The 23800-nt window shown below is 42.7% G+C and overlaps 1 protein-coding gene across 5 annotated transcripts in view; it reads right to left on the bottom strand.

Moving 5' to 3' along the window:
• Positions 1–23800, bottom strand: part of COPS2 (COP9 signalosome subunit 2) — a 71010-nt gene that overhangs the window by 29076 nt on the left and 18134 nt on the right. For 2 of the 5 annotated variants that reach the window (XM_077472051.1, XM_077472050.1), the window contains exons 2-8: positions 22018–22131; positions 18257–18334; positions 17994–18131; positions 12793–12858; positions 6600–6689; positions 3809–3886; positions 1644–1818 (exon numbers count right to left, since the gene is read on the bottom strand). In XM_077472051.1, the coding sequence (XP_077328177.1) occupies positions 1644–1818; positions 3809–3886; positions 6600–6689; positions 12793–12858; positions 17994–18131; positions 18257–18334; positions 22018–22131 (739 nt within the window). The remainder of the gene's footprint in view (positions 1–1643; positions 1819–3808; positions 3887–6599; positions 6690–12792; positions 12859–17993; positions 18132–18256; positions 18335–22017; positions 22132–23800) is intronic. The other 3 variants (XM_077472052.1, XM_077472053.1, XM_077472054.1) reach the window with 3 other exon arrangements.

The raw sequence follows: 23800 nt of genomic DNA, 5'->3' as shown, positions 1-23800 counted from the left end.
AGAGGTTCCTGCTGCATCCTGTATTTTCAGGGTATCCCGCACAGCAGTGATAAGTGCTCCTATAGTGCTTTCTCCTGCGCTAACCCGGACACAGAATCATCCTCACTGTCCGAACGGTCCTGGTGCACATCCTCTGACACATCAGAACAGGGGCTGCCAGTCACCGCGGGACCCGAGTCTGAATCAGAGCTCTCCCCAGAAGGGGGGGGTTCACACGCCTCTCCCACTCTGGCAACAAAGGTCTCCAGGACTGCCGACAAAGCGTCCATAGGCCCCACATTTTTAGCAGGTGAGCCGGTTGCAATAGCAGGGATGTCTGGGAAAGAAGCGCCAGCTTCTGACGCAATGCTGACCCTCACTCGCCTGCCACCACTTAGGGGCTTAAGGCAAGGTACACAAATCTCACCCTCCTAGCTGCTCACAGACTGAGGGGCCCCTCCGCAGGACCCACCACCCTGCCCAAGTGCTGTGCTGTACTGCCGCTGACCGCTCTGCGCAGTTTCAGTCACAAAGTGCTCAGAGTGAAAACCACGCTGTTCTGAGGTACACAGACTCAGCACTAAAGGTAAAAACATGCTGAGGCTACAAAAAAATGGCCACCGGCCGTCCTTAGTACAAAAATCACCAAGAAAATGGCCGCCGAACCTTCTAGAAAATGGCTAACAGCCATACACTGCATAAGACTACAGGAAAATGGCGGCGGCCTTTCCTGAGGTAAATTTACTCAGGCACCTCACAGCACAGTAAAAAGGGACAGAAAAACAAAAACGGACCCCAACAGCCACCGCAGCCCTGCCAAAGCTCGGAGACGACCCCCCCCCCCCCCCCCCCGGACCACACCCGGCCTAGGTACATACACCGCACCTCATGCCCAGTCACACAGCGGTCCCAGCAGGGGGAGGAGGGAATGAGGGATAGGGAGAGAGGAAAGGGAGAGTGAGAGACCCCCTAGTCGACCTCCCATGGAATGCCCAGCTGCTCTATCCTGCCGAGGCAGGGAGAGCCATACTTACCCTTCCAGTTGGGATTGCTGGATGCATTCCAGCGCAGACTCATCACCCAAGCAGTACAGGGTGGCTGCTGTCCAAGGCACACCGTGATACGGACAGCAGTAGCTCGGTCAAATGTGTGCCCTGGAGCATATAGCTCACCAGCCAGCCCTGGAGCAGAAGGGGCATGTTGTGGCTGACGCAGCGAATAGCTGGAGTCTGCTCACGCTCGATGGCCAGGCTGGGGAGACTACCAGGGATCTAGATTATCCAGCCTGTCACCCAGCCGGCTGTTGATAGTAGATCACTGGATCAAAAATTGTAGACAAAATGAAAAAAATCCAAGGACCAATGGTCCCCTCAGGCGTCCTGGGCAGTGCTGTGCAGTCTTGCTGTTATTACATGTGTTACATGTTCTGCCTAGTCCTTTCCTGAAGTGGTGCGATAACCCCTAAGGTCAAGAATTAAAGAAGCTGTGTCTGTAAATGAACGAAAGAGAAATTAACCTTTAATATCACTAAGTATAATGCAAGCTTAACCTTCCACGGTACAATCTTGTGTCAAACAGACCAATACTGGATAATTAGACATCTTTTTTTTCCCCATTCACATAACACCAGATCTGTAAAATAAAGAGTAATGCAAGATTCTCACCTCTGATGACTCCCATAATAAGAGGATGTGGGATTGCAGACTTGATGTGCAAGGACTGTTCATATAGTGCTTTCAATTTCTTATTGTTTTTCTGTGCTGTATACATTTGAATTTCCAAAGCATAAATTTCCAGGAGTTGAGTTCCTTTCTTGAGATCATCCTCTCCATCATCGGTCTAAACACATGTAACACTTGTCTTAATGATGGAAAAATAAATCCAAATACATTGCAGATAAGCATTTCATCCTCCAAATACTACAGCTACAGGATTAAAGTCTTTTCAAAAGTCTGTGCCGATCACATGCACTCTTCCAAGAAAAAAAAACCTCTCTAGCAATACACACCAAACTGAGCATGTGCAGAGTGCCTCCTACAGCTCTGTACTATCAGGAGATGGATTGGGGTCTGTGGAAGAAGGGGAGGATCAGAGAAGACAGGATCAAACAGCCTTTTTACACAATCTGCAGGATTAACCCCTCACAGGTGAGTATAACAAGCATGCTTTACTGCATATACAGATTGATTTTACTGTTGGGGTTTTAGTAACACTAAGGTTAGGTTTACACTAGCTTGCACAATAAAAGCATTTTGCTGTGGGGGCTGATGTCAGTGTCAGAACCGGTAGGGAGCGGTGTGATATACATTTCAGTGCATATCACTGCTTTTTTACTTTTTTCAACTTTCTCACTCCATATGTACTCACACATTAGTGCAATGCATTGCTATGTGCAGTGGCATGCACCACCATCCAGACATGTTGCATTTTTCTGCACTGCACCACAGATCAAAACCAGTGTTGCAGTGTGAACAGGGCACATAAAACCAATTGATTTTTTTTATGTCCCCTAGTAGCGACCCCTGTTTATCCAGTGTGGAAAAATGCAGGTCATCGCACACAGTGTGAACAAGCCATAAAGTAAAAAAAAAAAAAAAAAAGGGATTTAAGCCAATTTTATTTTAGTTGATCGCTTTATTGACCTTACCCTTTTATGAACTTTGTGATGTCTGAATTTCACATTGTAATGTAGTTTAACTGGCTCCCACCCGCTGTATAGTAAAAACGACAAAGTGGGGCGGCTCTCATTCTGGGCCAACGCCATATGACGTCATCCAGTCTCTCTGGGACACGGCGCAACCCCCATCTCGGTAAAGACCACGTCCCTTTACCCATGTGATCAGCTGACAGCTGATCACATGTAAAACAAGGAGATGCCATTTATCAGCTCTCTTCACCTCACACTGACAGCCAATCAGCGGCATCTCCTCACAGGGGAGACATGTATAGGTAATCAGGGCACTGATCATGTTGCCTATCCATGAAACCTATCAGTGCCCATCAGTACAGCCTCATCAGTGCCCATCAGTAAAGGAAAAATTACTTATTTTCAAAATTTTCTGACAGAAAGAAAAAAAGTTTTATTTTTCGAAATTTTCAGTCTTTTCTCGTTTTCTTTTAGCAAAAAAAAAAAAAAAACACAGCAGAAGCTCTAGTTTTGGGAAAATTATAAAAAACTTCCTTGGACAGCGAATCTCCGATCCCCCTTGGATTTGTACCGTGCTTTGGGAACGAGGAGGAGATTTTTGTTAGATGATCGTAGACAGCGGTTTGGTGTGCAATGATTTATTTTCTCAATTAGGTATTGAGGAGCGTCTTTATGCACGCATTTATGGGTGAGGCAGAGGGTCTTGAATGTGATCTGATTCTTTACGGTTAACCAATATAGGCTCCTCAGCAAAGGAGAGATGGATTCCCAGGTTTTTTTTCCCTGTTATCAGCCTTGCCGCCGTGTTTTGAATAAGTTATAATCGCGCAAGTTGATATTGGGGTAATCCTCTGTTACTGTGTGAAGGGGGAGTATCCCTTCCCTCCAATCAGCTTCCCTCTGACCAGGCTTTCCCAGCTGTGGTCAAGCCCTCTCTCCTCTTCCCTGCAGCTGACACAGGGGATCATGGGACCAGACCAGAGTGGGCTGAAAATAGGGAAGTATATACACATCAGCCTTCTTACAGATTAGTCAGCATAGGTTTTAGAAGGGGGGAGGGGCCATTTTTAAGACTGGTTAGTTGTATCACGGAATTCTACTTTAATGATTTCTTCCCAAAGTTACCACAGATTTACTAAGGCAGACAAATACTGAGAACTATAATAAAGACAGAGACGTTACCTGACAAGATTGGTGTAGCTGGCGTAAAATTTTCTGTAATTTTCCATATTCTTCTCTTTCTAAATACAACTTCCCGAGCTGGAAAAAAGAATCCACTGGTGTTATTTTATTTTCTAAACTTTAACCCCTTCCTGCCACATGTACACATATGCGGCCTCACTTAAGTGGGCCTTGTTCTGTGGGGCCGCATATATGCTATGCGTACACGTCTTTGTATGTGTGATTTATATATATATACATACACATATACACACACACACACACACACACACACACACACACACACACACACTGGGTCCCGTACTACCAATTGGAAGCCAGGAAGCCCAATTCCGGTCACCTGATCATTGCGATAGCCTCTGATCGGCTAGCATTGCACTACATTGACTGTGACCTATTTGAATGGGGAAGCATGTGCAGAGTCCAAGGGACTAAAAGAGGCGGTGAGGAGGAGATACAATGACTCCTCACTGCCTGGCAAATGCGCTCTAAAAAGCGATCCGAACATGGATGGCTCTTCAGAGAGCATGACATATTTGAACAAGTTTTTATGGTGACCAGGGACAGTATAACTGGCATCCATTCAAGATGCCATTGTGATTGCGGTGATTGGCCACAGCTATCACATGGTACATGACCAATGTGATTGACCATGGTTTACTACTGTTCACATGCTCGCTGTGACTGGTTACCGTGATCACACTGTACGATACCCAATCACAGCAGGGTCACATGCACTGCCTTAGGGCATGATTTGAGCACCAAAAGAACAATAATAGTCCTGCCTGGCCACATATGTGCAGTAGCCAGCGGGAAGTGGTTAAACTTTGTTTTAAGTATTAAGCCTTACAGGCATATTGAACTGCAGTCATACAGCATGCCCAAAACAAATATGTACAGAAACGTAAAGGATGTGGTATTGACAAGTGGTCAGAATACTCAACAAATGATCAGCCAGCAACAGAGTGACACCTTTGGGGGGGGGGGGTACCTGATTTTGACCCCGGAAGTTCACAGGTCCCAGAAGGCTGCATCTCAATCACAAAGCACAGCGAGTTTCACACGTGCGCAGTAGGAAACCGACTGTGAAGCCGCAAGGATGGTGGCACCAGCACCTGATAGCCAATTGAAAAATCGGCTCGGGTGTGGACACTGCTGGATGCCTGGACAGGTAAGTGCTCTAATATTAAAAGTCAGCAGCTACAGTATTTGTAGCTTCTAACTTTAAATTTTTGGGAGGGGGAGCCGGGAGCTCCTCTTTAAACTTGCTAGCAAATTTGATCGTTCATTTACCTAGTATAGCCCCTTCCCTCCTTTCACATAATAGCCCTTATCTCTTCTGGGACCATCTATTTACTGTCAATGCTGGCCCCCCTTCTCCACCCCTACATAACCTTTTCTGTAGCAGCTGGTGGTAGGAATAAATTGAATACTATATATAGTGTCACTTTGTTTTGGGACTGCTGACATTTCATCTAATGCCGCGTACACATGTAGCCAACTATCTGGCGGACTTAATCTGGCGGACTTCCCACTGGACTGTGAGCGCGTGCCCTCAACATGGGGGGGGGGGGGGCCTTGTCCCCATGTTGATGAGGACAAGGGCCTCTTCCTGACAACCCTGGGCCATTGGTTGTCGGGGTCTGCGGGCGGGGGCTTATCGGAATCCGGGAGCCCCCTTTAATAAGGGGGCCCCCGGATACCGGCCCCCCACCCTATGTGAACAAGTATGGGGTACAATGTACCCCTACCCATTCACCTGTAAAAAAAAAAAAAAAGTACTCCTCCGCTATCTTCTGCTCTTTTGCTAGCTCTTTCACTAGCGGAGGAGCCCGGCTTTCTTATTCGCCGCCGCCCTCTTCTTTCGACTTCGGGGGTCTTGTCCCCCTCTTCCGTTCTTCTTGCCAGGCCACCTTACCTTCTTCTAGCTCTTTTACAAGCTAGTTCTTCTCTTCAGATGTTGCCGCGTCGCTGTCTCCGCTCACAATGACAGGGACGCGGCGACTTATATAGGGACATCACCGGATGATGTCCATGCCCATTATGATGTCATAGTCCCAGCATCCTCTGGGATGCTCAAGGGCCTCTTCCCGAAAACCAACGGCCAGGGTTGTCGGGAAGAGGCCCTTGTCCTCATGAACATGGGGACAAGGTGCTTTGGGGTGGGGGGGGGGGGGCCTCCCCCTCCCTAAGGCACCCCCCATGTTGAGGGCACGCGGCCTGGTACGGCTCAGGAGGGGGGGGGCGCTCGCTCATCCCCACCCCCTTTCCTGGCTGGCCGGGTAGCATGCTGGGATAAGGGTCTGATGTGGACCTAGGGGGGGAACCCCCACGCTGATTTTTCGGCGTAGGGATTTCCCTTTAAGTCCATACCAGGTGGAAAAGTCTGCTCATTTCAAAAGTACGGTGGACTAGCACACACACGGCCGTACTGTCCGCTGAAAAGCTAGTCCGGCGGACATATTGGAGTGCAAAAATACGTTCTTAGTCCGCCGGACTTTTGGGTAAAAAAAAGTCCGCCGGAGTCTACACACGGGCGGATTGTCCGGCGGACTTGAGTTTGCCGGACTTTTCCACCGGATTGTTTGATCGTGTGTACGCGGCATAAGAAGTTGGTGCCTAGCAATAGTGTCTGGGTTTTTTTTTAGTTCTACACAAGGGGGGCTTTTTCAGGTTAACGACGTGCCTAAAATATATTAAATGCACATATAATAATATTATGGGAAGGTTTGTCTTTAAGAAGGCCATGCTGTACTTTATTTAAAAACGCTATAACAAATGCACAATTTACCTTTGTGTTTGTTTTAAACCATAACCGATCATTCTTTGCATCCTTGAGGGCTTCAAGTGTTGTTTCATAGAACTCTTGCAGAAGGTCCATCTGGCAATATTAAAAAAAAAAAGGAACAGATCTTTAGGTTACTTGTAAAGAGAGCCGTTTCTAAACAAATAAGTTTATTTCTCATATATTTACCTTACAAAACCTGCAAACAAACAGGCGGGCTATTTATTGCAAAAGAGACATGCAATGTGACTTCTGCAATAAAATAAACCTACCTGCCTGCGCACAGTCTTCTGTGCCAAGTAAACTGAGCAGCAACTTATGCAGCTCGGTTTACATTGCTGGTATAGTTCCTGTGTGGTGGGATGACTGACATCATCCTGGGTCGGCCAATCAAGATGGCCAAAGACCAGCATCTTGTAGAAGCCGGGGAGAAAATGCCTGTACTGAGGTTGGATCATTGGAGAGGAGGTAAGTGTTGTAACTTTACTGACACTTTGAAGTCCGATTCTTTCTAAGATAATACAGTGCTGTGAAAAAATATTTGCCCCTTCCCTGATTTTTATTTTATTTATTTTTTGCATATTTGTCACACTTAAATGATTTAGATCAAACAAATTTTAAATATCGCACAAAGATAACCAGAGTTAATACAAAATGCAGTTTTTAAATGATTTAATTTATTAAATGGAAAAAGGATGTCCGAACCTGCCTGGCCCTATGTGAAAAGGTAAATCATGAATGAACTGTGATTAACCACATTTTGCCTGGAAAGTCGAGTTAAATTTCACTTGCCACACCAAGGTCAAACCTGTTGAATCAAGAAATCACATAAATAGAAGCTGTCTGACAAAGTGAAGTACACGATAAGATCTATAAAAAAAATTAAAAAAAGCAACACATCAATGAAAAACAAAGTAATTGATATGTATCAGTCTGGAAAGGGTTACCAAGGCTTTGGGACTCCAGCAAACCACAGTGAGAGCCATTATCCACAAACTGAAAAAAATTCGTACAGTGTTGAACCTTCCCAGGAGTGGCCAGCCTACCAAAATTTCTCTAAAAGCACAAATTCGACTCATCTAGGACGTCATAAAAGGAACCTGAACAACATCTAAAGAACTCAAAGCCTCACTCGCCTCAATTATGGTCTGTGTTCAGGATTCAACAATTAGAAAAAGACTGGGCAAAAATGGCATCCATGAGTTCCAAGGCGAAAGCCACTGCTGACCAAAAAGAAAACATAGGCTCGTCTCACATTTGCCAAAAAACACCTTGATTTGCCCAAAGACTTTTATATTCACTGGATTGATGAGACAAAAGTTGAATTTTTTGGCAGGTGTGCGCCTCGTTACATCTGGTGTAAAACTAACACAGAATTTCATACAAAGTACAGTCACACATGAAGGTGGTAGTGTAATGGTCTGTGGCTGCTTTGCAGCTTTAGGACATGGGTGACTTGCCATAATTAATGAAACCATGCATTCTGCACTCTACAATAAAATCCTGAAGGAGCATGCCAGGCCGTCAATTTGTGACCTCAAGCTCAACCGCACTTCGGTTATACAACAGAACAATGATCTGAAACACACCAGCAAGTCCACCTCTGATTCTCTAAAAAAACAAATTAAGGATTTGGAGTGGCCTAGTCATAGTCTGGAATTTTGATTGAGATGCTGTGGCATGACTTTAAAAGGCCATTCATGTTCTAAAACCCTCCAATGTGGTTGAATACAAACAATTCTGCCAAGAGTAGGCCAAAATTCCTCCACAGCAATGTGAAAAACTCATTGCCAGTTATTGCAAAGACTTGATTGCAGTTTACAAAGAACTGGAAAGGAGTATTTTAATGATACTACAGGTATAGACAAAGTACCGTATATACTCGAGTATAAGCCGAGATTTTCAGCCTCTTTTTTGAGGCTGAAAGTGCCCCCCTCGGCTTATACTCGAGTCATCGCTGTCTGCCCGCTCGATCAGCGTGTCGAGCAGACAGACAGCGGCCATTCTATTCAAAAGCCGCGCCTCCGGCTCCGCCTTCGCCTGTGATAGGCGGAACACTGAATTTCCCAGCAGCCTGTGTTCCGCCTATCACGGACATCGTATCATCCTCGTACTACGGACGAGGATGATACGACGTCTGTGATAGGCGGAACACAGGCTGCTGGGAAATTCAGTGTTCCGCCTATCACAGGCGAAGGCGGCGGCGCAGCTTTTGAACTTTACAATGGCCGCCGACGAAGAGGGCACGGGACGGCACGGCACGGGACGGGACGGGGGCAAGGCAAGGCAAGGCACGACACGGGACGGATGCAAGGAGGCAAGGCACGGGACGGAGGCAAGGAGGCAAGGCACGGGACGGAGGCTCGGGACAAAGGTAGGCTGGACACACACACACACACACACACACACACACACACACACACACACACATGGATGGAGACACACACAGGGATGGATGGATGGATGGAGACACACACACACAGGGATGGATGGATGGATGGATGGAGACACACACACACAGGGATGGATGGATGGATGGATGGAGACACACACACACAGGGATGGATGGATGGATGGACACACACACACACAGGGATGGATGGACGGACACACAGGGATGGACGGACACACAGGGATGGACGGACACACAGGGATGGACGGACACACAGGGATGGACGGACACACAGGGATGGACGGACACACAGGGATGGACGGACACACACACAGGGATGGACAGGCATGTCTCACCCTCGGCTTATACACGAGTCAATAAGTTTGCCAGTTTTTTTGGGGGTAAATTGGGGGCCTCGGCTTATATTCGGGTCGGCCTATACTCGAGTATATACGGTATATATTTTTCAATAAAATATTTTATTAATATCAAAATATAAAAAAAAAAAAAAAAAAAGTGAACAAGATTATCTCTCAAGAATATAGGAATACATATAAAATTTATCACAACATAATATGGAACAATAATGTGCGTAGAAAGCTTGAGTAGCTGTATTAATGCATTTTGGGCTCTACATGTTTCGCTATAGTTCTTCTTCAAGAGTCGTAAAGCATATATTGGCCATCATATGTATAAGTAGATTTGTTAGAGTCCGGTTGTTAAAATGAGAACAGCAGATAGGGGAGAAATCAAAATCCAGCAATGAGAAACGCAGGATGAGCACCGTAAAATTATCGAGATAATTCCTTAAATCAATAACTAAAAAGGTGCCCAAAAAGGAAAATGTAGCATAATATCACAGGTATGTAGTAAGGAAAAAAGAAGATTGAAGCATTTGACTTCCAAAACTGGAGGGGACATATACTTTCAGACAGTGATGCTCACAGAAAGATGAACAGCCCATCGAACAGACCTAGATAGAGTCCCCCTGCTCTCAACAGGAGCTGCTTGATATTCTTGAGAGATAATCTTGTTCACTTTTTACCATTGACAAAATATTTTATTGAAAAATATATCCTTGGTCTATACCTGTGGCACCATTAAAATCCCCCTTTCCAGTTCTTTATAAATTTTCCAATTTGGGCTGTGGGTGCCTTGACCCCTTGAGTTAGTGTAGTCATTTCAAGCTTGATGGCAGTTGTTGCTGCCAAAAGGTGGCACAAACAAATATCAGGTTTACTCACTTTTTTCACACAGGGCCAGGTAGTTTTGGACAGCTTTGTTCCCTTAATAAATGAAATCGTCATTTAAAAACTGCATACTGTATTTTTCTCAGGTTATCTTTATGTAATATTAAACTTCATTTGACAATCTGAATCATTCAAGTATGACAAATATGCAGAAGAAAAGAAAAGTAAAGTAAAAAAAAAAAAAAAAAAAAAAAAACAAACAAACATAGGAAGGGGGGCAAATCATTTTTTCACAGCACTGTAGATGTTGGGGGGGGGGGGGTAATTTATATAATAGGTTGCCCCTGCTTATCCATATGGATAAAATTTTGCCGTCAGGGAGCTTTGCAGAAAACAAGAATAAAAAAAAGCCTTGCTGCCTAAAGAAACAAATCATCTTCCAACTGTCATTTCTGTAGTCTAGGGTTGAAAAAAAAAAAAAAGAGCAAAAGCAATTTGTTGAAAAGGGACACAGGAAAGCATGTGATCACCCTCTTCACCCATCAGCCTATTTAAGCTGTGTCAGCTGTTGGGTAATGCTCAAAAATTAGGCAAGGCAGGCTGATAACATCACAATCTCTGACTTGACCATACCTATGAATGGCCAAGTACCACTCAGCCCAAAGCTATTTTGTCCCAGGTGTGTGATAGGAAGGTCACTCTTCACAACTGGAACACAGGGCTTTATACTGTATGTAGCGGAGGCTATATAATTTATACAGTGCACACATGTTAGTGAAGGAAATTATTTGTTCTGGCCCTATTTAAAGTGAAAGGAAACCTGGACATCAGCTCTAAATACTTAAGCTCGAAACACTACTTGCCTTCCTCTGGACCAACTGTAGGTATTGGAAGGTGTAACCAATTAAGAGGGGGGGTGGGTGTGTGTGTGCGTGTGTGTGTGTTCCTCTGTTGGTTGAAATGGATGGACTTTTCAACCAGATTAACCACTTGCTGACAACCCTATAGCAATTTTAATGATACAGGGCAGCAGCTCTGTGCCAGATTAGAGATATGTGTGCGTGTGTAATGTATATATATATATATATATATATATATATATATATATATATATATATATATATATATACACACACACACACACACACACACACACAATCTGCACTCCCTGTGTTTTACCCAGCCGGGGGCATGTGTGCTCACATTGCTGACAGAGCTGATTCAATCCAGCACCGATCAGTTTCCAGGTGGGCTGGACCTGATCATTGGTTCTGGTGAATCATAGAACATATGCCTGCATTTACAAAACACAGGCACAGGAAATTATGTCATCTTCTCTCGTGGAGCTCTTTTTGTGAGTAAAAGCACTACGCTGACACACAATCATAAAGTTAGGGACATTTAACCCCCTGATTGTTACTTCTGATACATATAAAACTGCAGCGTTAGCAAGTTCAGGCCTGATCTCTGCTAACACTAGCAGGTAAATATTTTTGTAGCAGTTCAAGCAGTCCCTGACAGCCAGGGGCTCTTTTTCCTGTTAGTCCCACTAGGTACATGTAAATTTAGTGGCCAAAATGTCCAACAAAAGGCACACTAAAGTCCCATACACACTATCAGTTTTTCTGCTGAGTTTTTCCTTCAGATTTACCAAAACCATATAATATGAGGGCAAACCTTAGGAGTTTCAATGTGTATGCAACCAGGCAGGCCCTTGCATTACGTGGTTTTGGTAAATCTGAAGGAAAAACTCAGCAGAAAAACTGATAGTGTGTATGGGGCTTAATGAGGCCTACAGGACTATGAGCACGTCAGATGAGAGCGAGGTGGGTCCTCACTGAGAGAATCAGGATCAGAATATGAACCTGTGGAGAGAAGTGGCAACCTGACAGATGGCTCTGATGGAGTAGAGGTCACTGCTAAGGTCAGGCATACTGGACCCCTTTCCCAGGTTGCTGAGGTGCTACAATCACATGATGATTTTCCTATGCAGCAGAGTTCTAGTACTAGTGTCACGCTAAACTGCCGAGCACCAAAGACATAGTACATCCTGGTCCTTTACACACCAGCACTGCAGTATCACTTGGTGACGTGGCAAGTCCAATAAGTGCAGTCTAAGCTGGTGTGATTGCTAGTACAAGTAGTGTCCCGCAGCCACCAAGAATAAGAACACAGGCCTGTAGATCTTCCTGATGTCTTTGCAAATCCTGATTGGTAGCTCACAGATTTAGGCATTGGTTAACTAAAAATATGGACATAGAACTTCTGGATTTAATCCTAACTGGTCTAATTTTTGGATAAGCTGAAATATTACTGACGTCCTTTCAGAACACAATAGTTCAGCGGGGGGAGATCGATGTACTAACTTTGGATAGTTAGTGCAGTGGCTCGGACCGGGAGTTGTCAGTTTTTTTTTTCCGTTCAACCAGAAAAAAAAAAACTAACAAAAAAAAAACCTTGTAGTATGTACCAGGCATTATTGTCTCCAAATAGGATCTGTTTGATAATCCTTGGACCTAGTAAATACAGGCCAACATCCGAAGGCAAGATACACAGAGCATCAAAACAGAAAGGAAATAAAACACCTGATCTATGTTTACGAGACTTAAGAACTCACACAGATGCCTATTTGCCCAGGTGAAGAAAAGTCAATATTCTTGGACAGTTCAGACAACGCCAGTATCTATAATTTCACCAAATAAAGGACAGCAGAAAAAAAAAAAAAAAAAGTTTTTATCTATCCTCCAATGTGATGAGAAAAGAATAATTAAAAAAAAAAAAAAAAAAAAAAAAAAAAAAAGTCAAGACATCAAGGAAATTAATACAACTGCTAACTCTATATGTGGACACTTTACAATGCATATTGTTACACAGAACTCAATTATGAATACTAGTATGTTTATATATGTGTGCAACCTCTACAGTTCATCATTTGCTAAAATTGAACTATTGACAACATTGCAGTTTATTTTGTGTTGATGAAAATATACCAAAAGGAACCTCAAAAACGTACCTCACTGTTTCCGTACACAGAATAGTATATGAAAAGACATGGATTATGACCTATAATATTATCTAATACAGGTTCAGTGACAATATTATCATATGCTTGTTTATTGATAATCCCATTATATACTTAGGGTGTTGATTCATTATTATTAGAAATAACGTAAGTGTATAATAAGTAGTTAAAGTGGTTGTAAACCCTTACAATACACTTTTTGCTACAGGTAAGCTTATAACAAGGCTTACCTGTAGCTACCCCGGATATCTCCTAAACCTGCACGGTTTAAGAGTTATCCCCTGTATCTGCATGTGCCGACATGATCGGCACATGCGCACTGAAGCAATGGCACATACGTGCCGTTTGCTTTCAGTGAGTGTGCCGTTACTGGTGACATCATCGCGGTTCCAGCCAATCACAGCGCCAGGGCTGTGATACCCAGAAGTAACTCCGGGGAGAAATGTTGCCTGCCGTTGCAGTGTACAGGCACTGCAGCGGGGGCTTCGATCTCAGGTGAGTATTACATAATGAGTTAGTATGCTATGCATACTAGCTCATTATGTCTTTGCCCTGAAGGTGAGTTTACAACCACTTTAAGTATGCAAATTATTATTAAAAGTGATTTTCTTTCTTCCATGAGTACAACTAATATTGATGGTTATATACCTAATCCTCTTTAAAGTTAAGGTGTTATATTTAAAATATCACTACACCAGAAAGGTAATGCTCATATATTGACAATTACCAGATCATCTAAAACATTCTATATATTTTAGATAATATCACATGGTCACACTTGTTAAAGTGGGAAATGAATCAATCCTAGAACAGATAATTTTATAAGTTTCATTTAGAATAGTCATGCTTTATCCGAGAGTGACAAACAGTGGCCAAAGGAAGTAATGCATAAGCAAATACAGATTGATGATTAAGTACATTCACCAATCAGGAATAAGATAACACCTCCTGGGTAAACAGCTGTAAACTAAGCATTCCCGCCCACAAGAACATAACCATTTAAATTAATAATGACATATTTAAAATTTTTAGGCCTAGTGGCGTACCATTTTGCGTAGTTCATCACTTATTCAATCTGCAGGGGAATAATCCTTAAACTCCGCAAGACGCAGACTATTGTCTGATAAGTGGTTATTTTGTCAACAGGGAGAGATTACATATTGCAATTGCATTTTATATATATGACATTGAATAAATATGAACTTATTGTCAGAAGCCCAGTCCGTATTCACATTGAGCAGTTGTGTTACTGCAAAAGATTCTGTACTGGCTAAAATGAACTCAAATTAATCGTTCAGGCATTCCCTGACAACACGCAACAGCAACACCCATACTTCCCCCCCCTTCATTGCACAAAATAACTCCCTTTATTTTTTTTAATGGAAGATCTGTATCAAATCAATTGTGGACAAAATTTATCACCGATAACCCAAATTAGTTCCTTGCCAGACAATTTGCATGGAAATGTATCTCCGTTTTCGAATTTAAGACTTTTGTGGGCCTAACTAAAAAGAATGAGTAGCGGTCATATTGGTCCACAGACCCAATTCATCATATGCCCATGTTCCCTGCTGCCATAGCCAGGGGTAGATATGAGAATTTAAAAGTGATTTCTGCATTTCAACGACAATACACTGTCGCCCTCAGGGTGACCCTGAATATGATCGGCTACACAAAATTCAACCCCTCATTAACCACTTTAACCAGAAATTTGCAGACGTGTATGTGCCCCAACAACACATCTGAGTAGACGAGTCCCTCATTCGTTTTTCTGGTCATCTTGCACCCCAGCAAGCATGACCGATCTGGGGTCAAAATTCTTAAGCTCTGTGAAAGGGAAACAGGCTATATATGTAATTTTTGGATTTATGGAGGGAAGAGATAGTCACGTGGAGCCCCCCGATGCCCAAACTACACAGGGAGCATTAGCAAAATAGTTTGGGACTCGGTGTCTCGATGTTCCGTAAAGGGTACCTCTTGTACATTGACAACTTTTATACAAGTGTGCCACTTTATAGACATCCTTCTGATCTTGGAATGGGCTCACATTGCACCGCGTGACCTAATCACCAGAGGTTCCCCCAATGGCTGGTAAATACCCGAATGAGAAAGGGGGCGAAAGCCTGCTTGAGAAAATATTATTTGCTTTCAATGAAGTTGAAGGACAAACGTGATGTTTTCGCCCGGTCTTCCATTCACGCAGATAGGACAGTCCACATCAACACGGAGTCTGGTGTTGTTCAGAAGTCCACAGTTACAAGCCTAACATGGGCGTGGAAAACTTCAACGACCAGATGATGGCACTGTACTTAGTTTTCCATAAAGCCAGATGCTAGTACAAAAAAAGTGTCTGTATATTTATTTTTTATGCTTTTGTATTTTACAAAGCGTCAGGAAGGAGTGAATCCTTCCTAAAATTTTAGGAAAAGATCACTGCCCTTTTGTATCCAGAAGGTCCTGTGGCCCAATTTCCCAGACGAAGTGAACCGGCTGAATGAGAGGCATTTTCTGGATGTCCTCTCTGGTATTCTGAACCAAAAGTCACCCCAAAAAAAAAAAAAAAGATGTGTCTGTAGCAGACAGACATGGAATAAAAAGAGACATCCACTTTTTCTGTCCCTCCCGTCCTGGCCAACCTGGGCTCTACCTCAAGGACTGCTTCCGTCGTTACTACACACGGAATTCTGAAGGCGGTGATTCGTTTTCAGCACCCATACGTGGCTAGACTCCCAAAAAGTCTCACACAAGTGGTATCCCCGTACTCAGGAGAAGAAGCTGAATGTATTTTGGGGTGTTATTCGACATATACATAACACATGTTTGAGCAATATATCATTTAAGTGAAAACTTTTGACAAAAGATAAAATCTTCCATGGGCTCAATAGGTCTCTCAGCAACTTCCTTGGTGTCTCTACTTTCCAAAAAGGGGTAATTTGGGGTTGTACTGCCCTGCATTTTATCACCTCAAGAAATGTGATGGACAGCCAGAAAGTAAAAGGTGCATAAATTCCAGTATATCTACACTATAGTTTGTAGACGCTATAAAACTTTCACACGTACCAATTAACATATGCTTATTGGGAAATTTGTTACCAAAAGACATGCAGCAGAATACATTTTGGCCTAAATTTCTGGAAAAAAAATTAAGTTTAAATGCACATTTTTTTTTATAACAAAAATTAGTAAAGATCTTTTTTTCTCTCCAAAATTCAGTCTTTTTTTTCCATTTATAAATCACAAAAATTAAAAAACCCAGGGGTAATCAAAATACCACCAAAAGAAAGCTCCATTTGTGTGAAGAAAAAAGGACATACATTTTGCTTGGGGACAGCGTTGCATGACAGCACAATTACCAGTTAAAAGCACAGCACAGAATAGCAAAAAATAGTTCGGTCATGAAGGGGGGTAAAACAAACATTCTGGAGCCAAGTGGTTGTTAAGCTACCCAAACTGTGTGATTTATATATAAAAAAAAAAATGCAGTATACACCTCATTTCAGAGCACTGCTCACGTGACCGGCTGACTCTCTCCTCTACCCATTTGACAGCTGCAGCGGGTGAAACCGAGGTTCCCCGCTGACGTCAGTTGAGAGGAGAGGAGGAGAGAGTCAGCCGGTCAATAAAGTGCCAAGCGGCGCTCTGAAATCAGGTATAGCAGACATTAGGAGACAGTGTGGATAGTATAAAGATGTAGATGTTATTCCAGCAACAGTAAAGGTGGGGGGGGGGCTGGCACTGTCACTAGCAGACAGGCAGGGAGGGGAGGAGGGAGAGAAGCACAGAAGGGCTGCAGATGATGGAGGCACTTAAACACCATGTTGTCTAGGCTGCCGTGATAAACCGTGGTCAGTTTACAGCGGGGAGGGCATAGCCAGGCAGGATCAGCCAGGTATTTCAGGCGATAAAGGGGGGCCAAATTACACAGCACAAGCACTGTGCTGTATAACATGCTTTAAAAGGAACAGGTTCCATTTAAAAAAAAATTTTAGGTAACAAATGCTTTAACTAGTTAACGATTTAAGTATTTGAATTTGACTTGATCTCAGGCTCTCATACAGTCAGATCAGGAGAGGAAGGAGCAACACATAGGGCCAATCTAGTGTGCTGCATCAACATGCACTGAAAAGGAATGTTGTGAGCAGAGAGATTACTACTATAGTCTGTTACTGCTCATTCACTGTCCAATCACAGGCTAGGAACAAGAAAGGGACCTAGCAGTAATGCTAAACAGCAATAGAGAAAAGTCAGCTCACCAACTTGGCTGTACATTTTGGCAGGGCCATTTAAAGTGGGAGTAAACTCCCATAGTTGATATTTACCCTATAGGTAAGCCTATAATAAGAAGGTTTACCTATAGGTACATGTCGTGGCCAATCAGGCAGTCGAAGGACGCAAACCCAGAAGGAAGACCGGATGAAGATGGATGACCTATCAGCGGTGGCAATGCGATGCTGGAGGACTTTGTTTTAAGGCAAGTTTAGCATAATGTCCTAGTATGTGATGCACTCTAGCACATTAAAAAAACTTTACCTTGCAGGTTTAAAAAAAGAAGAAGAAGAAGAAAAAAAAAAAAAAAAAAAAAAAAGAAGAAGAAAAGCTAGGCGGTTTACTACCGCTTTAAATCTTGGGATTGACAGAAGGTTGGGAGAGACAGAATTACAAACCATTTAGCTAAGCCCTTTCATAAGTTTACTTAAACCGTGTATTTAGCCGTTTGCCTGGAGTGCAGCTTTAATCTAAAAATCCCACTATGAGAATCCTTTTAGCCAAAGACTGTTACTGCAAAATTCTCTCACTGGTATCCAGACCTGCTTCGATGTGGAGATGTAATCGAGAATCGAGTTGATAGATTTCTCAGAGTAATTCCGGGTGACAGCACTGCGGATGTAGGTTAACAACTGTTTATATCTGTTCATCATTTCAGGATAATTACCCTGTAAAAAAAACACACACACATAATAAAAGTGTACAGTTCTTCCACTAAAGTACACATGTACCTGTCACAAAACTGGGGTTTTTCCATCAAAAAATACAATGGATGTGCTAAAAAATGTATTACCAGTTTGAAATTTATTTTGATCATCTGTTTCAATGCTTTGAATCCCCATTCTCCCTTTTCACCTTCCAGTTCTAAAACCTAAAAACAGAGATAAAAGAAGGACAAAGTTTAACGCAACATCAACTCTAAAGCAAGCTATGGAATGATGGAGAAAACCATACATAAAGGACATTTTGTTTTCTAAGGGCCCTTTCACACGGGCGAACCTGATCAAACTCTCCATTCACCCCTATGGAGTGGCGGATGTGAACAGTGACATGTCCGCTATCCGATCACTATCCGATCTGATCCTGTCTGCAAAATCCAAATAGATGGTGGTCCTATTTTCCATCCAATCCCCCAGACGGATGGAAAATAGAACCACCATCCGTCTGGGAGATGGGATCAGATATGATCGGGTGAAAGCGGACAAGCGGTCCATTTTCACCCAATCTCCCCATAGAGGAGGACAGGACTGGGTCCATCTCTGCTCTGCACAGGAAGCAGAGAAAGACCTGTCATCCCCCTAGGGGACTAAAGCTGCCCATAGATAGTTTTTTTCCGATTAGATGGAGGAATGAATAGGATTCCCCAATCCATACAAGTGAGGAGGATGAAGAAATCCTCCCCTGCTGTATTCTGACAGTGAGGACTCCCTCTGCTGTCAGTATACACTGATCAGAGCTGCTGTCAATTAGTTGCAGCCACTGATCGAATTCCAAATTTTCCAATATTCCTGTTCAAAAAAAAGTCAACCATTGACTTCCGTCTAGCAGGTTGAATCCGCAAATTTATGATCCATTTATGGCCTGCTTTGGTCTACTAAGTTGGCGTATGGGTTAAGCCTGGCACACACAATCAGAATATCGGATGAACGATTGCCCGTTTTTTTTTTTTTAATGCCAGTCTCCATATCGAAAATGAAGAGATTACTAAAGTTACAAAAATTATTGTACGACAGAATAAAAATTTGTAAGCGATGTAATGTATTGTATTGCATTTTCAGACGAAAACCGTACTGATTAATCGAAAATCGTACAATTATATGAGAACAATTTATCTGCTGGTCCCATTGGATACATTTCGCACAAGCTGTCCTGATCAGCTCTTGAAAGCTGTGTACCATCAGATTATCGTGCGATCACTTTCAAAAGCAGTATTTTTGGCTACAATTTTCTGATCAAGTGTACTAGGCTTTACCCTCTAATAGACTGCATTATACATCAGGAAGCCACAGAGTGCTTGCTCATCCTGCAGAGCATATAGACCAAAACCCAGACAGATGGATTTAGAAGATAAAGCACCATTCTTTGTCAGGTTCACACTGTTAAACGATAGTAATCAGTGGCTAGGATAGATGTGTTCAGCAAACATCACATCCACCGTTTGTTATTAACAGCCTATTCACACCAATTATACATTGTGTGTTTAAGAACACATTCCTTTGACTGCAAGCATTTGCCCTTCACATACAGTGCCTTGCAAAAGTATTCACCCCCCACCTTGGCAAAATAACTTAAAAAGGATAAAGAATGGTTATATATCTCTCTGTTACCCTGCGCAGTCTACACATCAATTAATATTATTTATATAAATAACTTAAAATTAACCAATATAAATAGTTTTCTCTCCCCTCCGTTATACCAGTGCCACAAACACCATGCGCCCTACAATAATGAATACCTAACAAAAGGGGAAGATATGCTCTTCTCCCCCCCTCAAAATTTCCAATGTAGGAAGTGAGGGGAAACTTCTTTTACATGTTGCAGTGCCCTCTAAAGAGCAATCCACGTATCCTTATTTTGTCCTGGAATGACCTTGATCATTTTATTTTGGACATCTCTTGGATCTGTTGTATCATATCTATTGCCTTTGTGCGTATAGAACTTTACTTTTTTGGCTGTTTAGTCCTGCTGTACTCTGCCATTGTATGTGCTTCTCTTTTCTACTTTTCCTTTTAATTAAAAGAAAGTTTAAAAAAAATAAAAATAAAAAAAAGAGAAGGGGCATTTGACAGTCGTTGAGGAGGCGCCCAGTTTAACCCTGTAAATGTCACCCTACTGTGCCCCAATGGTGTGCATTTCATGCAGCCATGCTGTGGCCCCATAGACCCGCATTGGTCACATACAGTGGCCATAATGCTCACTGGATGTGACATGCTGTTTCATTTTTGCTGCAGCCACGAAGAACAGTATTAAATTGGTTGTACTAAAAATACTCAAGCGCTGGTGCGGTGAAAAAAAAACTCCTAAAAATAATGTGAATCCAATAAAATAAAATAAAAGCTGCACCAATGCCAGTGATCTCTCACCTATATAAATTGCAATAAGATAAATATAATCAGTGCGCCAATATAAAAACTAAATATCACACACATCCCCACTATTCCTGTGTGCCGATTCTGTGTACATCCAGATAATAAATATTAATATCCGTGTAAATAAATTTATATAAATTAAAATAAATGAATTATAAAATTTGTTTATGTGAGTGTAGGAGTTATATGCATACATAGCCGATTTCATACACATACATACATATATACACACACACACACACACACACACACACATTTTTTTTTTATTATTATTTTATTATAATATTTTATACTATTTTCTGTTTTACCTTTCTTATGGTGAATGAGAGTCAAAGGATTATGGATCAAGATTGAAGCAGCACACGCGGAATAGCGGGACAGTATTGATAGCTTTCCCAGCCTAGACAATTTATATGGGATGGAGTGTTAAACACCGACATATTTATCTTGATTTTTGTGGTCTTTAATATCTGGGAGTCCCTTGATCGAAGTTATAGTTAATGAGAGGTGCAATTTATTATATCTTTGAATTTTTTATTATGCATATCTGGTGCAGATGATTATATAAAAAAGGTATACAAATGGAATTTATTTAATCTATATACACGGAATTTATCAATTTATAATTAATTTATTTGAATTTATATTAATTTATTTACACGGATATTAATATTTATCTATTTATTATCCGGATATACACAGAATCATCACACAGGAATAGTGTGGATATGTGTGATATTTAGTTTTTATATTAGCGCACGGATTATATTTATCTTATTAAAGTGGTTGTAAACCCCATTGATGTAATTTGACCGAAGCACATATATCTGTAGTGTTACTTATCTCTCTCTAAAACTAAGTGCTGACAAGTTCTCCAGACACATCCAATAACAGTAGCTGAAAATTTGTGCTGGGAGGGAGCTTAGAGGTAGATAAGCAGAGAGCTGGTCTATTCACAGCACAGCTCTGCATGTTTCTTCATTGCTCTGCCTGTGTGTGTGTGCGCGCGCGTGGGGGGGGGGGGGGTCTGGTGTGCCTTTCCACCAATCAGCTTTCACACAGTGTATGCCCAGACTCTGCACCCACTGCTGAATGAGGCAACAAGATTTATAACACGAGCTGCACATTCCAAAGAGTGTAGAAAGCTGAAGACAGCAGATATACAAGTAAAACGTATGTGGGGAGATTTGTTTCAGCTCTGTGTATAATCTGAGGATGTTCACTTCACTGGGTATAATGTGAGGGTTTACATCCACTTCAAGGACGCTGCATACATACAGCCCTGAACGGCTGCATGCCCAGGCGAAGTGTAAGACTACAGCTCAAAAGACCTGGGTTTTACCACCCCCCTTGTAGCACACGTGAATGAAGTCTTACAGAGTTATAGAAAGGAAAATATTTTTTATCAATCTCTCAAAAACAATTTGCTAATATTCAGTAATTAAGAGAAGACGACATCTCCTACCTTCTGGAAACTGCTGAGAGCTGCCTTGGGGTCATCTTCCTTCAATGCTTTGGAGTTGTAGTACTGGTTTTCCAGATCAACGTTGGGTTCAGAGTTACTATCTTCTGAGTATTCCTATGTACAGAAAAGGACAAATGTTGAACATTTAAAACAAACATGGATATACATTATGTGAAAAGTTAGAGCACTATGCAGAATATCTACAATGTATAATGTACATGACTTAAAAGGAGTCCCACATCAGCTCTAAGGCTGAGATCACATGACCACTCCTCAGAGGGGAGGGCAGTGATTCATTCACTGCTCTCTGCTCCTCCGGTGCTCACTGGAGCACTGGGCTGCAAAAGGGGCGGGTAAAACTGGCTTTGACTTCCAGCTGTGTGCTGCGAGGCAGAGCCAGCTGTCATCCAGGCTGCTGGGTGGAATCTGACAATATTGTTGGGATCCTTCCAGAGCCTGGAGTGGCTTTGCCACGTTAACTGATAGCAGCAAATAGTCCCCTGTCAGCTGACTTTGGATTACAGGAGAGAAAAAGTAAGTACACTCCTGTAACCCACAAAAGAAGTATGGCCAAGCTTTGTCCATACTTCCCTTTTAACATTATAAACATTGTTATTAAAGAACAACTGCACTCAAACCTTTTCCTTAAAGTGGTTGTCAAGCCACTGTACTACAAACAGCCCACCCCTCTGTTACCTATCATTATCTATCCCAGCATTTCTTCTGCTGCTGCTCCTGCAAAAAAAGCAGATTATACCTTATATCAGAGCATCTCCCGAGGCTCACTTGACTCCTTGGGTCTCTCCTCTGGGGAGGAGGAGAGAAGAGAGAACCAAGGGTCACGTGAGCCTCGCGAGATGCTCTGATATAAGGTATAATCTTCCATTTTTTTTTTGCAGTACAGACACTGGGATAGATGATGATAGCTAACAGAGGGGATAGGCTGTTTGTAGTACAGTTATGATAACGGCAGGAAGGGAAGGGGTTGGTAGAATAGTGGCACAGACTAGCTGACAGGCGGGGGGGGGGGGGGGTGTAATGGGGAGAGCCGAGGATGACGGAGGCACGTAAAGCAATTTAATAAGACACGCAGCCATTTCACTAAAATTAGAAGAAAAGAGGTTTAACCTTAAACTGCGTAGAGGGTTCTTTACTGTAAGAGCTGTTAGGATGTGGAATTCCCTTCCACATGCAGTGGTTTAAGGGGGGGGGGGGAGGCTCCAAAGGAGGTGAAAAAAAGGGACTGAAAACGGACAGATGGATCTGATCGGACCAATTGTGTGAAAGGGGCCTAAGGCCGCTTTCAAACCTGCGAGTTAGCTGCACTTTCTGAAAGCACACCAAACCCGCAGACAATAACAGAAGTCTATGGCTCAGTGCAGGAAACACGCAGGTGCACCTGCAGATCTGTTTAAAAGAAGCCCAGACCACTGCAGAAGAGATATGCCCATATATACACTGCGAGTTTATAATATAAACTGACCTTTGATAATATTCTTCCATTCAGGAATACTACAGGTATTGCTGGCTGTTGCTGCCCCAGGTGGAGTGCAATTGGTATCACTCCTACTGTGATAGGAGCTGGCACTATACAGGAAGCATTGACTTATATGGTTCTGCCTCCACAGCCATGCTTCCCCTGTTGCCAGCACCATTCAGAAGACTGATGCTCTGGGATGGCGGGTCAGGAACCCGCCACCTGGGCTTGCCAACCCACTATCCCAGAGCAGGATGTCACGGGCCAGTGGTTGGCACCATGACTTGGGGGGGGGGGGGGGGGTGG

Source organism: Lithobates pipiens, unplaced genomic scaffold, assembly GCF_037356315.1.
Source record: "Lithobates pipiens isolate NorthernLeopardFrog02 unplaced genomic scaffold, aLitPip1_a1.2 Scaffold_8, whole genome shotgun sequence".
Lineage (NCBI taxonomy): Eukaryota > Metazoa > Chordata > Amphibia > Anura > Ranidae > Lithobates > Lithobates pipiens.
Note: the sequence above shows the minus strand (reverse complement) of the source record. Positions and strands in the feature narration are given on the sequence as shown.